The sequence below is a fragment of the Drosophila biarmipes genome, unplaced genomic scaffold (genome assembly GCF_025231255.1).
Source record: "Drosophila biarmipes strain raj3 unplaced genomic scaffold, RU_DBia_V1.1 ptg000005l, whole genome shotgun sequence".
Taxonomy (NCBI): Eukaryota; Metazoa; Arthropoda; class Insecta; order Diptera; family Drosophilidae; genus Drosophila; species Drosophila biarmipes.
This window is the reverse complement of record NW_026114527.1, coordinates 4,627,048-4,643,595: the sequence shown is the minus strand read 5'-3', so window position 1 is coordinate 4,643,595 and position 16,548 is coordinate 4,627,048. Positions and strand designations below refer to the sequence as shown.

At 33.8% G+C, this 16,548-nt stretch overlaps 1 protein-coding gene across 3 annotated transcripts in view; it reads left to right on the top strand.

The window, feature by feature from the left end:
• LOC108036172 (transcription-associated protein 1) overlaps nucleotides 1-16,548 on the top strand; it is a 223,684-nt gene that overhangs the window by 197,144 nt on the left and 9,992 nt on the right. For all 3 annotated transcript variants that reach the window (XM_050889734.1, XM_050889733.1, XM_050889735.1), the window contains 2 exons: nucleotides 383-919; nucleotides 4,801-4,929. In XM_050889734.1, the coding sequence (XP_050745691.1) occupies nucleotides 383-919; nucleotides 4,801-4,929 (666 nt within the window). The remainder of the gene's footprint in view (nucleotides 1-382; nucleotides 920-4,800; nucleotides 4,930-16,548) is intronic.

The window sequence follows — 16,548 nt, the reverse complement described above, 5'->3', positions numbered from 1 at the left end:
AAGTTTTCTAAGTAGGAAGAAACGGTTAAAAAATAAATAGCGAAACAAAAAAAAAATTTCCCAAAAAACGAGCTTAACGCAAAAGTAAAAGCCGATCACTGCTGTATATCTTTTATCTTTAACATTATTTTCTCATAAATTTTCCTATGGCAGCTAAATTTTTCGTCCAAATAAATAAACCATTTTCAAAACTGTGAACTTTTAACTATAAAAAGCTTAAGTTAAAAAATGAAAAAAACTAGCTTTGGCAAACCGAAGTATTTATAAACATGCATGTCGTACTAATATATATTCAGAATAGGCATAAAAAAAGTTATCAGACTTTTTTATTTAAATTTGAATTTTATAAAGAAATCTGAACATTTGAACTTCTTTTATTCAGAAAATTCGGCAGCAAGTAAAATGCTACCTCCAAATGCCCTCAACATCTGGAAAAAATGAAATTAATGAAGCCTTGGAAGTTATTGAATCTACCAACTTAAAATATTTTACTGGTGAAATGAATGCTGAATTTTATGCATTAAAAGGACTTTTGCTAGCTCAAATAGGACGAAGTGAAGAAGCTGGAAAATCATTTAGTGCTGCTGCGCAGCTTCATGATGGTCTTACAAAAGCATGGGCTATGTGGGGCGATTATATGGAACAAATTTTTCTTAAGGAAAGAAAAATTTCATTAGCTGCTAATGCATTAATTTGTTATTTACATGCAAGCAGAAATCAAATTGAAAGCAAAACCAGAAAATATATTGCGAAAGTTTTATGGTTCATGTCTTATGATAACCATACGAAAACCCTCATAAATACTTTGGAAAAATATGTCCCAGGCATTCCACCCTCTTATTGGCTTCCATGGATACCTCAATTACTGTGCTGCTTGGAGCTATTTGAGGGCGATGTTATATTAAATCTTTTGAGTCAAGTAAGTACAAATTACAATATCCTTGCAGTCCGTTATATAAATATTTTTAAAGGATGCTAGAAGAATGTCAGAAGAAAATACAACAAATTAAGAAAAATGTTATATATAAAATGCTCATTTTATTGTTCAATATTATATTTTAGTATTATTATATGGCTGACGAAAAGAAAATCTTTTTTTTGCATATAGATGGGTATTGATAATAAGAACACAATCAAATTTAATTATCAAATATTAAAAAATATGGGAGCTAGACAGGTATTAGTGTTATGGTCTTTGTGAGCAATAAAGTATGCGAGGCACCCTGCTGAAACAAACTTGCGACGTGTAAGAAGCTCAAGCTTTTATTGCTTCCAAGATATCAGCGTTCATACGGCCGGACGGACAGACAGACGGACATGGATAGATCCACTCGGCTAGTGATCCTGGTCAAGATTATGTACACTTTTTGAGATAGGAAACGCTTTTTTTTACATACTTCTGTTACATACTTTCCGACGAATATAGTATACTCCTTTATCTACGAGTAACGAATATAAAAATCGGACGAATATATACTTAAGCAATAAGAATTTTGAAAGTTTGATCTGTTTGGGGCCGGTTTAACATTCGGCTCTCTGCAATTCAATATGCCATTGCTTAGTTGTTTCATTTTAATAAAGCGTGCCGAATGTAAATGTATTTAGTAGGTAATATAATACGTTTTTGTAAAAGAAGTTAATGTCAGAATTTTTGATTGCACCTCGTTTTTGTTTGATTTTAAAAGACATGAAAATTTTAAAATCATTTGAAAACTGTAAACACTCTGAAGATAGAAAGCCATTAATAAAAACAATTAAAAGCAGAGGACCCATAGCACTCCCCTGATGAAAGCCAGAGATTGCCAAATAGAAAACTGGGATTTTCCATTAACTTTAACTCTATGAAGACGATATTGTCAATGTGATTTGATCCAATTTAGTAATGTCGAATGTATACCCAAGCGGGTAATATAGTGATTTATTAATGACAATTTAGTAGTACGTATGGCAACTCTATAGAATGTTTCAAATTTAAGGCCGGAATCCCATTACAGTCCGGGGGGTAAGAATCATCAACATCTTCCACAATCATATAAATATTCACTTCTAGCACGATTAAACTACCTAAATTCATTTAAGGTTTGAGAATCATTCCAGGCTGCTATTGGCTCAAAATTAGCTTTGAAAAAGAAGCAAAGAGATTTGCAGTTTCTTTATCTGAATGCGAAAATAAATTCCCTAGCAACATAGCAAACGGGACTGAAGAAGTGTTTTTCTTCGAATTGATTAATCGCCAAAAAGAGTTCGGTTACTTTTTAGCCCGTTCTCAACATTTGCTATATTTGCTATATACTGATTGTAAATAAATTTTTTTAGAAATTTAAATTCACATTTGTGCTGCAAGTATCTTCCAATCGCTAGGATCCTGTGTAACTAAAAACCTTTTATAAAATGTATTTCGAAGATTTTTAAGCTTTTTCAAACCTTACGTATTCCAAGGCAACTTATATAAATTGTGGACCGTTTCTCGAGCATTGTTATTAATTATATTTAAAATAGCAACTAAAAAGTGTCATAACATGACTCTAAACTGACATGACTCCCAGTTAATGGCAGAGATCTCATTTCTGGTTTTATTGAAAATAAACTTAGCGGAATATTTAGCTGAAGGCGCAAAACTATAAAAGCTTATATCCAGTATCACTGACCTATGATAGATATAACAATGACTTATAGCTGAACGACATTGGACTAAAGAAAATTTAATATCAGTGCTAACGAATACTAAGTGTAAAATTTTATGTTAGTTATTGTTTAGATTATTGACATGTATTAAGCCCATACGGAAAATAACATCGATAAAAAGAATTGATGTATGTTGCTTGGCAGTGAAGAGTGATGCTCCGGATATTGAGACCAAACGAGGATTGATAGATTAAAGTCTCCAGTCACATAGATATGTTATACAAGGCGTAGAAATGTAGTATTAGAAAAACATTATAAATCAATATACATTTTGGCAGGCTTTATACATCGCGTTGCTAGATAGGATTTCCATAGCGTTGAGTTATTCGGGAAATTAACACCATCAAAAATAAACATAGGAGTTGCTGTTCTAGAATTATCTAAATGGTTAATTCATGCATTTTATTAACTTTTTTTACTTTAAACTGTTTTTTAAAGTAATTTATATGGGCACAGATTAATTTATTTTATCACCAGTTACAGTTTATGTTTGGCCCTCATAACGATCGGTGGTGTCATTCTCCCAAATCTTACTTAATAGCGAGTTAAGCTTAAGTGACAAATCAAACAACAACAGACAAAAATGCGCATACAGCATATCCTTAACGAATGCACTGCATTCAATAACAACCGAACCCGTATACCAAATAATAAACTTATTCCACTTCTTGTCAAACCTATGACCAAAAACCTTCTTTAACATCTTGATTTCATTGAAAAATTAAACTTGTATTATTTCTTGTAACTAAGAAAGTTCTTTAAGACACCTGAAATGAATTTTATTAATTAAGAAGCGCATACAGAAATGAATTAATTATTCCCTTTGTATCTTTGAAGCGAATAGTAAACTGAAACTGCTGACCTCAAGCCAGCGAAAAGCTAGCCTTAGTTTTTAACAAATAAAACCGAATTCATTATCCATATAAAACTGAATTAACTTTGTCTACAACATGGTTTAATTATACAAAAACGCTTTGGGTTTTGTTATTTAAAATACAATCATCTCAGTAAAAGTCTTACAATTTAAGTACTGACGAAATAAAAAAAAAATCAAAGTGATTTGGAAAAAAATATTTGAATGTTAATAAAACAACATTTTTTTCGAAACGAACCGTAGAACGTACTTTTTTAAAAGCTCCGTAGTAAATAGAGTTTATACCTAGTATGTTATGTAGAAAAATGTTATCTCCGGTGTAAACTTGGAACAATCTCCCTTTCTCACTGTGAACATTGTGAATTTTGCATCGCCACTTACCTTATAAAGTCATATTTTATTTAAAACAATTAGTAATCATAAACTTCAAACTGCATTTATTGAGCTGTTTTTTGTGACTGAAATCCGGCATCTGCACTTCTGTTTTAAATCGAACCTCGATTTCCCAGTCTTCTGTTAAAGTGGCGGCAAAACATTGCATCAAGGCTACGTACAGCAATCACATATCACTGTGGACGCCAGTCCACGTAGTGACGAAGCGCACCAGAAGGGGGTGTGCGAAGGCGACTACTATATATACACGAAGAAATGAAAATCTACAGTGATTGTCCGATTGCGAGTGATGCATCAATCGAAAGGTATTGCAAAAACTAAAATAATTGCATACCAAGACATTAAGAAAAGCAATTGGTTTGGGAGAAAGAGCGGTGAAAATGTAAATGTGAAAATTTAGAAAATGTAATTTGTTGAGGACAGTGGGTTAAATAGTTTTATTCTCACTTAAAATACGCGTCGATTGACAACTCAACTGTCAAATTCGGATGCTCCGTTCAGAAGAAATACGGGGACTGAAAAACTAATTCTATTTGTCAGTTTCTCCCAAAATGAGAATGAGAATCCTAAAAATTGTAGACGTTGTTAAACAGCTCAAAATAAGAAACATTAGTTGTAAATTAAGAAAATGTATTTCTTTAATAGATCTTATATTAAATTTTCGTCAAAAAAATTGTTATCAGAACTATTGTTTTCTGTAGGTGCAATCGTCACTATATTTTTACTTCGGTCAAAGGTGTTTTTGTTTGTATATACATACTTTATCGGGTCGTAAACGTCAAAAATTAAACCCTGTATATTGTTAATTGGTAAAATTAACACAAGTCTTTCTTATTAATTTTGTTTAGATTGGACGCTTATATCCTCAAGCTGTTTATTTTCCGATTCGAACTTTATATTTGACTTTGAAAATCGAACAGCGGGAAAAACACAAAACTGCCGAACAAGCTGCCTTTGCTGGGAAAATGTCATGCTCGGTGAGTACGATCTTTAATTAAAAGCAAAATTTTAATATCGTCTATATAAATTGGCCATCATATGTATTAGGAAATTTCTATTTCAGAAATTTCAAGTTTAGCATAAAATATACCGAAAAATACTTTAAATAAATAAATACTTCCTACTAACTGTTAAGTACTGCTGATTTAAATATTCTTGCAAGACTCTGTATGTACGGCTTATTACAAAAAAATTTTTTCATTTTTTAAGACCATTTTTTTGACATCTATATGTTACAGTAGTCCGATTTTTATTAAATTGAATTCGTAATTCCTAGAAAGGAAGTTAACTTTGGCAAGCCGAAGTTTGCATACACTTGCAGTTATAAGAAATAATCAACACTGGTAAGTAAATTGTTTTCCGTTCGTTCCTATGACAACTATATGATATAGTCGTCCGATCTTATTCAAATTTAATTTGAAATTCAGAACTAATCAAAAAATGTTATTTCCAAGCTAAGAAGCTTATATATCAAAAAGCACCAAAGCTATAATTTGTTATATATTATTTTCTCACCAATTTTCCGATCGTTCCTATGACAGCTATATGATATAGCCTTCCGATTTTAATACAATTGAAATCGAAATTCAGAACTAATTAAAAAATGTTATTTCCAAGCTTCGAAATTGAGGTTATATATTAAAAAACACCAAAATATATAATATTTTTATATTTTCCGACTAATTTTCCGATCGTTTCTATGGCAGCTATATGATATAGTCGTCCGATTTTGATCAATTTTATTTCAAATTTCAAAACCAATGCAAGATAATCATTTTGACTTTTCTAGCTCAAATAATTTTTCGGGCAATAAGAATTTATCATGCATTTTTAATGCACTTGAGCCAAATAGTATAATGGGGACCTCCTCAAAAATAAAAAACCCTGAAATGCTTTGCAGAAATATTAAAAAACACTGTTTTTAATACAAAACCTCTTTTTGAAATGTTACTCTCCAATAACCCCAAGAAAAGATTCTAGACTGTAGTGACGTCACTGGCGGTTTTGTTGTTGTTTCAGCCCAAGCTTCAGAACAACATACTTTCACCTTATATACTCGTATGTGAAAGTCGCAGTAATTTAAAGTTTCTTAAGCCTTTTCTTTTAATAGTGCTATTTTTGTTGTCGTAAGAAATGTCAAAATATACCGTTTTATTTCAAAATTAAGTATGGAGCACACAATGGCGCTATTTGTTTTTTTTTTAACCTTTAATAAATTCATAAGCCATTTGGTAGAATTCACGTTCATCGTCGCAATTACTTTATCTAAAAATTCTATTAAAAGGTTGAACTCGCTGATATGTTCTCTAATATCACACTACACAATTAAAAATATCAGTAGCAAGGGAGCAAAGTAAGGTTTAGCTAAAAAACTTCCCAGCTTCGACCAAAATTCTATGTTCTTAAGTCGAATAATGTGTATTTGTTCCAGCTACATACTAAATAAATAATATTTAAAATTAATAAAAATGTAAAACGGGGGTCGTGGATAACAATTGAGTTTAGTGAAGCGGCCGATGCAAATTGAATGACGTGCAGTAACAAGTGATGTGTTGAATATGTGAATAAACATTTCACAAAATTCTGTAGTGCTGCGTTCATGAGGCGGAAATTTATTCTGAAAATTAAAATCATTAGGAGTGACAGACAAGCAGCTGGGTAAATTTAAGGTCGGCAGGGATATGTACTTCATTTGTGTCTGTTGTGGCTGAAAAGCGATATTTAATAATTGTCAAATTTAATATGATGTAACTAAATTTTGGCCTCCTTTTTTTTTTAATAGCAAAAAGAATATTTGTTTTAAGCGCATATTGTACAAAATAAAAGAAAACAAATTAAAAATTTGAATTACCTGCCATGCATACTGCATCCCTAAACAGCTGCTTGCGGCTGCTGAATTGGTTTATTACTACCAAGTAGGTGGTCAATGGGCACTTAACTCATTGGCAAGGTCCTCCCGAGCAAGTCACAAGATCGAGTAAATCCTTTGGCAATGCCGATACTTTCGCGAGTGATTTTCGAAAATGCTTACATGCTTTCTTCTTCTTCAAGCCGGCTTCTTATTCTACAAAAAATGGGACAATTTATAATTTTACTCAATAAATGAAATTTTTACCAGAAATAGGTATTATAAATAATTCGTTTACACAACATTTCGCTAACTACTTTGAAACATTGTCAGGCTGGACGATTTGCAGACGGTTTTTATTCCTGTTACTCGTAGAGTATAAATGTATACTAAATTCGTGGGAGAGTATGTAACAAAAGCGTTTCCGACTATGTAAAGTATATACATACTTGATCAATATCACTAGCCTAATCGATCTAGCCACGTTCGTCTGTCCGTCCGTTTGTCCGACCGTCAGTATGAACGCTAAGTTCTCGAAAATTTTAAGAGCTAGAAAAAGCTTGGACTTAGCATGCGGATACCTAAGTTTTCTGCGCAGCGCGAGTTAATTTCAGCCCACAATTCGCAAAATACTATAACGCCTGCAGCTTTTTTGCTAGAAACATACAACATATGAAATGTATTGTTCTCGTCGATACCTATCGATTGATAAAAAAAAAACAATTTGGCCACGCCCACTCTAATGCCCATAAACCGCCCAAAAATGTGGCGGATACAGTTTTCATGCTCGAAAAAAATTTTGTATACCCTTGCAGAGGGTACTATGATTTCAGTCAGAAGTTTGCAACACAATGAAGGAGACGTTTCGCACCCGATGAAGTATATAAATTCTTGACCGGCATCACTAGACGAGTTGATCTAGACATGTCTTCATCAGCATCATTAGACGAGTCGATCCAGCCATGTCCGTCTGTCCGTCCGTCCGTCCTTTTGTCCGTTTGTTTCTATGTAAGCTTGTCTCTCGGTTTTAAAGCTATCGGGCTGAAACTTAGTTTGTTGTAATTTTTTTAAGAATTTCTAATTAAGTTTGATAAAAATCGGACGACTCTAACATATAACCGTCAAGAAACGATCAGAGAAATAATAAAATAATTATTTAAACAAAAATTATGCTTTTCATTCTTTTATATATAACATTACTAACATTGATTAATTCTTATAACTGCAAGGGTATACAATATCGTTTTGCTGCTTATATAAATCCATTTCCCTTAGGCCGAGTAGCTGGAGTCGAGGGAATCTGTGACACCGACGCATATGTGGCTTTTGCGGTTGTGCATTGAACAATAAAATTTGAAGTTAATCGAGAGCCATCGCAGTTATTTTGCAATTATTATAAGTACTCCAAATTCAATCCAAATCGTTGTCACGCCGGGTAAAACCTCAATCGGGGCCAAGGAATTTCCAGTCGTCTGGCGCCCTTCGTTGGCTGCGCGAGGTACTGAGAGGGCAATCGCACTGCTTGTTGTTTAACTCCGACTGTAACTGGCTACGGGGATTCCGAGCGTGAGCGGAGGGGTTTATCTACTCCTGGTCCTACACTATTATAAGTACTCCAAATTCAATTCAAATCGTTGTCACGCCGGGTAAAACCTCAATCGGGGCCAAGGAATTTCCAGTCGTCTGGCGCCCTTCGTTGGCTGCGCGAGGTACTGAGAGGGCGATCGCACTGCTTGTTGTTTAACTCCGACTGTAACTGGCTACGGGGATTCCGAGCGTGAACGGAGGGGTTTATCTACTCCTGATCCTACACTCCGGATATTCTCGGAATCTGCTAGCTTTCTACACTCCGGATATTCTCGGAGACTACGAGGATTCTACACTCTAAATATTCTCGAAGTCTACGAGGTTTCTACACTCTGGAAATTTTTGGAGGCTACGAGGATTCTACACTATAGATGTTCTCGGAGTCTACGAGGGTTCTAAGGTGGGAGCTCTCGGTCGAGATGCGCTGCGCGGATGCGAAATCAAATACTCGCTGTTGATCTGGGTCGAGAAAGGGTATTAGAAGGTGGAGGGGGTGTAGGGCATAACACACGGGGTTTTTAAGTTTCAGGTTTGTTTTGGCAATTGGTAATAATAGGGGCCTGCTGCTCTCACAATGGGTATCCTTGCTTACGTGTATTTTGGTGCGCTGGTAGTGTTGCGCGGACCGACAAGAGCCGAAAACACTAAACGAAAAGGTGCGGGGTCGGGCGCGGGTTCGGATACGCAAGGCTGACTTGACTCCCCGGCGGATCGGCGCGTATCTCTGTGTATCGGTAGTGGTGTACCGGGGAGATGCTCGAGGAGGGATGCTCTTAAATTAATATAGGCATATAGGGTTCAGTAGTGCATATAGGGTTCAGTAGTTCTAAACAATGAGCACAGATTCAGTGTTTTTTAAGCATCCTTTGGGGCGCTTTTTTAAGCAGAAGAAGGCTCAGCACAGGTTAAACGCTTGATTAAGCAGAAGAAAAGTAAGCGCTTCTTTAAGCAGAAGAAAAAGCACGAGCTCAATAGAGGTTGGGCGCTTACCAGAGATATAAATATAAAATATAATTTTGGTCTTATTTCATTGTTTTGATTTTATTTTCTTTTTAATTAACAATGTGGGCTCTGGGGTTCCCGGTGTTATTGAGGTTCTTGGCACTTCCTCGACAGTATCTTGGGTCTGCATAGCCTTCCGCTTCGAACAACTCAGGTTTCTCACGAAACGCTTGCCGCCTGCATCACTTCTTCCGGAGGCTCCGAGGGCTCCATCTGAGCGACTTCATCTACTATTAGAAAAACATTGCAAACTTTTTTAACTGTCTCTTGATTTATTTGTGTTGTAAAAAATAATTCAAAAAACATATAGCTGCGAAAAAAGAGCACTTTTCATACGTGTAATAATTAGAGATGTTTGGGAGTCTTATTTAAATAGCCACGTTAGGAATTTCAGAAAAACAACAAGCAATTACAAAGGTAAGCTAATCCGTTGTTGTTTTGTTTTTTTTTGGCTTGTCCGTTTTGACATAAAAGCGGGTTATTTATAGACGCATCCGACCAAGCAAATCGTTATATAAAAACATGTTCAATATTCATCAATTTATAAATAATAATGACTAACTAAAAAAACGATATTTTAGATGGTAATTTAAATTGTTTTTATTTTTATTTACGAACAAATTTCTCATTATTAAAAATGAAAGGGTGCGCAAAGCGCAGGGTGACCCCGAAAATACAGATAAAATACTTCGGCTTAGTACTAGACTGCAAGCTGGCATGGAGCCCAATATAGTAGAAAGGGTGGAAAAGGCCACCGCGGCGCTAAATGCCGAATAGGCCAATGCTTGGCGCCGGGTTAACCTAACCGAACATAAAACATTTCAGTCAGAAAAGTTTAAGCAAGTGCGTAGAAATTTAGTTAAGTTGAAATATTTGAGGATACCCAGACTTTGGGCATTGATATTATAGTTCTGTCATTGAAAAATATTGTATTATCGATGATTAAAAACTAGCCCAATAGTTTATGTAAACTTTTAGTGGTAACACTATACGAGATTATTTAAAGCTTTATTTGGATAGTGATTTATTAATCTCAGGTATAGTTATGTACATTTGAACTTATATACGGAGACATGTACAATTTTTAAAAAAGAGGAGATCCAAAGAATTTCTCAAACTTAAATAAATTGATTTCAGTAAAGTAAATAACTTTCTCATTTATATTGATGCAAATAATTTATGTGAATTTATTGCGCATCCATCTATGGGTTGACTTATTTTTTTACTGGACTTATATTTTTATTTATTTAATTATTTATTTCTCCAACGGAATTCCTTTACTACCTACTTGTGTAATTCAACAACTTATCTTACTTACTAAAATTTAGAAAACAATTTACTAACCTACGCGTAAAAATTGATTTACTTGAGAAGTAGTCCAACTGCATATCACAATTGGAAGAGAATTAGACTCATATTAGGTCCTATAGAGGGGCTCATATTGGGAATAGTTTTACCGCCGCAGCTCGAAACAAAATGTACCGAAGATACTACCACCAAATCACAGGTGAAGCAAATGGCGAGGATACTTATACGATGCTCAAGAGATGGTAGGTGAATGATGATGGTGGGTTTCTGTAGTCGGTCTATTCTATTTCCGTGAGTGGTAGTGAAGGGATTCCAAATAAGAGCTAGTTTAGATCGGGTAAATGCAAAATAAAGCACAAGTCTGGTGTAGGGATCCGTGAATAGTGGTTCGTTCCACGTCACAAAGCCGAACATGGCATAGGCCTGGGCATGAAGTAATCGAAGTGTGATGCGAACAACAGTCTACAGTAATCATCCCATCCAAAAACAACAGAATTTGCATACCAAGACTTTAAAAAACTCAACTGGTGCGGGAGAAAAAGTGGCGAAAGTGTAAAAGTTTAAATTTGGAAAATTTGATCTGTTTAGGCCTGTTGGGATAAATACCCCCCCCTATCAACTCAGTTGTATTCTCTCAGTTGTATCATGTGAAGTACTGAAGCTACCTGCTTGTACTATACGTCGTTATGGTATTTTGAAATACTGTGTACGCCTTATAAAACCGATTTGTTTAAATATCACCGTTTGAAAATGATTTAGACTTTGTTTAGCCTTTTTTCAGATTTCTCAAAAACGGCTCTAACGATTAAATAAAATGTTAAGTTGTATAGCCCTAAAGATTCCTCAACTTTTGGCATACGACACATTCTTGTAAAAATAGCCGTTTCAGAGATATTAATCAACAAAAATGGCCACCTTTACCAGTTCAGAGCATCCTACACTGCCTGAGCTTTGATCGTTTTTTGTGCGAATCCAAACTCTATTTAAAGGTCCAGGAAATTTAAGATGATGTTAAACAGCTCAATATATAAAACATTAGTTCTACGACTTTTGGAAAAACTACCTAGTTTGGCGAGAAAACAGCTATAAATAACTAAATATTGTATACCTGTAACACGTGCAGCGTGCCCAATATAGGAAGTGTATTTATTTAGTAGATCATATATTACATTTACGTCACAGAAGAAGATATCAGAACTTTTGATTGTTGAAGGTGCGGTCGTCACTTTACTTTTACCTCGTTAAGAGGTGTTTTTGTTTGATTTTAATAGACATGAAAATTTAAAAAAAAAAAAAAATTTTAATTTGCACACAGTAAACACTTTAAAGACATAAAGCACCTTTCACCAATAATGAAAAAGATGAAAAGCAGAGGTCCCATAGCACTCCCCTGAGGAGTGCCAGAGATTGCCAAGTAGAGAACTGGGAATTTTCCATTAATATTAACTCTGTGAAGACGATATTTTTTTTTTTAAACTTTTTTTACTTTAAACTGTTTTTAAAAGTAATTTATATGGGTACAGATTAATTCATTTTATCACCAGTTACAGTTTATGTTTGGCCCTCATAACGATCGGTGGTGTCATTCTCCCAAATCTTACTTAATAGCGAGTTAAGCTTAAGTGACAAGTCAAACAACAACAGACAAAAATGCGCATACAGCATATCCTTAACGAATGCACTGCATTCAATAACAACCGAACCCGTATCCCAAATAAACCTATGACCAAAAACCTTCTTTAACATCTCGATTTCATTGAAAAATTAAACTTGTATTATTTCTTGTAACTAAGAAAGTTCTTTAAGACACCTGAAATGAACTTTATTAATTAAGAAGCGCATACAGAAAGAATTAATTATTCCCTTTGTATCTTGGAGCGAATAGTAAACTGAAACTGCTGACTTTAAGCCAGCGTAAAGCTAGCCTTAGAATATAAGCCTAGCTATCCCTTTTTATTTAGTTTTTAATTTTAAGAAAGCAATATGTAAATAAATAAATATAACTGATTCAACAAATGAAAGCGAATACATTATCAAATTAAAACTGAATTACCTTTGTCTACATCATGGTTTAATAGTAAAAAAACGCATTGGGGTATGTTGCCGCCTTTATTTAGGTTTAATTTTGATTTTTAATGTTATATATAAGCACTCGTCTCCAGAAACGGCAGACGCTAAATAAGTGAAGAAAGAAGACATAGTTTTTAAACGTGCTTCGCAACGCAATTTTGTAACACACATTGATTCGGAAGCTGAAATTTAAACAAGAAAGGAAGTAAACTTCGTAGTCTTCGGATTTTAATAAAATTTAATTCGAAATTCAGAACTTATTAAAAAATGTTATTTCCAAGCTTAGGAGGTTATATGTTAAAAAACAGCAAAGTATATAATTTTTTCATATTTTCCGACTAATTTTCCGATCATTTCTATGGCAGTTATATGATATAGTCGTCCGATTTTGATCAAATTTAATTCAAAATCCAAAACCAATTAAAAAATGTTATTTCCAAGCGTAGGAGGTTTAATGTTTAAAAACACAGAAGATACAATGTTTTCATATTATTTTACCATTCATTTTCCGATTGTTCATATGGCAGCTATATGATATAGTCGTCCGATTTTGATAAAATTTAATTCGAAATTCAGACTTAATTAAAAACTGTTATTTCCAAGCTTAGAACGTGATATGTTAAAAAACACCGAAGATCAGCATCACTAGACAAGTCGGTCAAGCCATGTCCGTCCGTCCGAAACGATATTTTTATCTTTTTACCACGCCGAATATAGTTGCTTGTTATTAAAAAATATTTATTCAACCGAAAATCTTTTAATACCCTTTCAGAGGGTATAATGATTTCAGTCAGAAGTTTGCAAGTTTTTGATCAGCGTCACTAGGCGAGTCGATCTAGCCATGTCAGTCTGTCCGTCCGTCTGTCCGTCCGTTTCTACGCAAACTAGTTTCTTTCAGATTAAAATTTATCGGGCAGAAACTTTCCCAAATGTCTTCTTTCTATTGCAGGTAGTTTATAAGTCGGACCAGCCGAATCGGGCAACTATATCCTCTAGCTCTCATAGGAAAAATCGGAAAAAATGTTTTTTTAATTATAAATTTGGTGTTTCCTTCGCTTGAAAATAACAATTTTTAATTAGTTCTGAATTTCGAATTTAATTTAAACAAAATCGGACGACTTTATCATATAGCTGTCATAGGAACGCTCGGAAAATTAGTGTTAAAATGAATTGAAACAGATTGACGGGAAAATAAATTGAAACAAATTATAGCTTCGGTTTTTTTCGACATAACATCTTATACTATTGGGAATATTATTTATAGTATAACATAACATAACATTTTATTTTCTATAACTGCAAGGGTATACAAACTTCGGCCTGACGTAGTTAATTTCCTTTCTTGTTTTAAAATGCAATACAATCGCCCGCGATTAATGACTTAATGACTTATCTGATGTTCTGCTCCCTGTTTATGTCCATTCATACGGTAATGGTGTGCAGTTCTATGCTAGTAAGCCTCAAAGTGAAGTTAATAATTAACAAATGGGCCATTGAAAACGGAGTATGTGTTTAATTAAAAAAAAAGCAAGAGCATAGTTATTTACGAAAAACCCTTCTACATTACACAACTCTTGAATTAAATAATCCGCAATAGCCCAATCAAATATGAAGAAGCTGCCGGTTACCCTCGGTATCACCTTTAATAACACGTTAACATTGAGCAAACACTTCAGAGACAGCTACTTCTCAGCCGTTCTTGGCAACTTAGCTGCGTATGCTAGTGTCCAAAACAATTCTGGTTCCCACTTTTTTTTTATGTTGAGATTTTTGGCATTGTGACACTCAACGAAAATTAACTGTTGCTTGTAATGCAATCGCCCGTTCCATGTTTAACCTACGTCGCACTCACCACCTTGACCTTAGCCTTAGTCAATGGATTGACCCTAGAACATTAATTTATTTTCAATTGATTGTGTTGACCCGTTTCAAAAACTTCTTAAAGCTCAATCGCAAAAAAAATTATTATCCCTAAAAATAAGACCTAATGTTTGAAAAGGCAATTCTTTATTATTGCTATTTGCCTGTGTAATAATCTACCCCATGCTTTTAAAACCATTAGAAGCGCCTTTTACTTTATCTATAAAATGAATGAAAATTAGGCACGCTTTAAGATAGTTGCAATCTTATTCTCAAATTGTAAACACACCCTTGTTAATTTTTAAGAAGTATATTTAATAATTTATTTTATTTCTTTATTCAACCCGATATGACTAACCCAATAAATTTAATTCTACTTGTAGCGTTAAGAATATAAAAAAATAAAAGAACTGTGGAACTGTTAATAACAATTTAATTTAATTCCAAGACCTTAAAATGTTTGGATACGCAAAAAAAAAAAAAATTGAATACTGAAATGGTATGGGTTTTGAACTATGTTAAATAAAAAATTTAAAACATGGCACTTTACGTTCATCAATGTTTTGCTTGTAAAACGATAAAGAATGTAAATGGGTATCTACTTTAAAGCTTAGCTCAAAGTCATTAACGACACTTTGGAGGAATAGGACAAAAAAAATTAAATGCAATTTTAAATAGGTTTTGAAACTTAATAATATTTTTTAGCAAAATGAAATGGTAACAGTGGGAATTTTACAAAATTTTAGAACATTCAAGCAAATTACCGAAGAGCTGCTGTCTCTGGACCTAAAATGGCAAAGTTTGGTCGCGTAGCAATTTTTAATTTTTATAAAATACTCCAGGCATTTATATGAATTTAAAAAATGCCTAAAAACTAAAAGCGCACTGTATAAAATTAATTATTTCATTTATGTAATGCATTACGGATTTCACAAAGAAATAATTAATTTGGTGAATATAATATAATATATAATATAACAAAAGTTTTTTGACATTTATAAAGTTTTTATTATATCTATATTATTTATTGTCTACTAAATAAATACATTTTTTTAAATTTTTTACATTTTACAACAAAACCCAAGATAATTGGAAAACAGCGTTCCGATGGATCGGGCATAAGACTTAAGAACACAACCCATGTCATTAATCACTTTAAAAATCACTTTAATCACATTAAATCACTTCAAAAAAAACTTTCGGTAATTCCAAGAGAAACAAGAGCTGTAGTGGTCTGCCAGCATATACTGCATTTGTGGGCGTTAGAGTGGGCGTGGCAAGATGTTTTTGAGCAAATCGATATTTCAATGAGACTAATATATTTCAGTAATTTGGTTTCAAGTTTAAAAAATGCAGGCGCTACAGTCTTTGGTAATTTGGGCGTTAAGGGTGGCTTGGCCACCAACACACACCTACGAATCTAGTATACCCTTTTACTCTACGAATAACGATTATATTCGTAACGTATATTCCCACGTCCACTGTACACCCCACAAATGTTTATTGTATGAGAACGGTAGTTTAGGCTGTGAATTTTTTCCGGGGTTTTTATACACTTACAGAGGGTATAATGATTTCAGTCAGAAGTTTGCAACGCAGTGATGGAGACCTTTCCGACCCCATAAAGTATTTTTATTTTTGATCAATCCGAAGACTACGAAGTTAACTTCCTTTCTTGTTTAAATTTCAGCTTCCGAATCAATGTGTGTTACAAAATTACGTTGCGAAGCACGTTTAAAAACTGCAAAAAAATGTTTCAAAAATAATTATTTTTATATTTTTATGATTCTTTGAAAATATTTAGAAGTACGATTTAGGCCATATTACAAATTTTGTCCGACATTGTCACTTTCAAACCACCGTATTCTCCTGATTTGGTGTGACTTCTGGCTATTCCCAAAACTCAAGAGACTACTCCGGG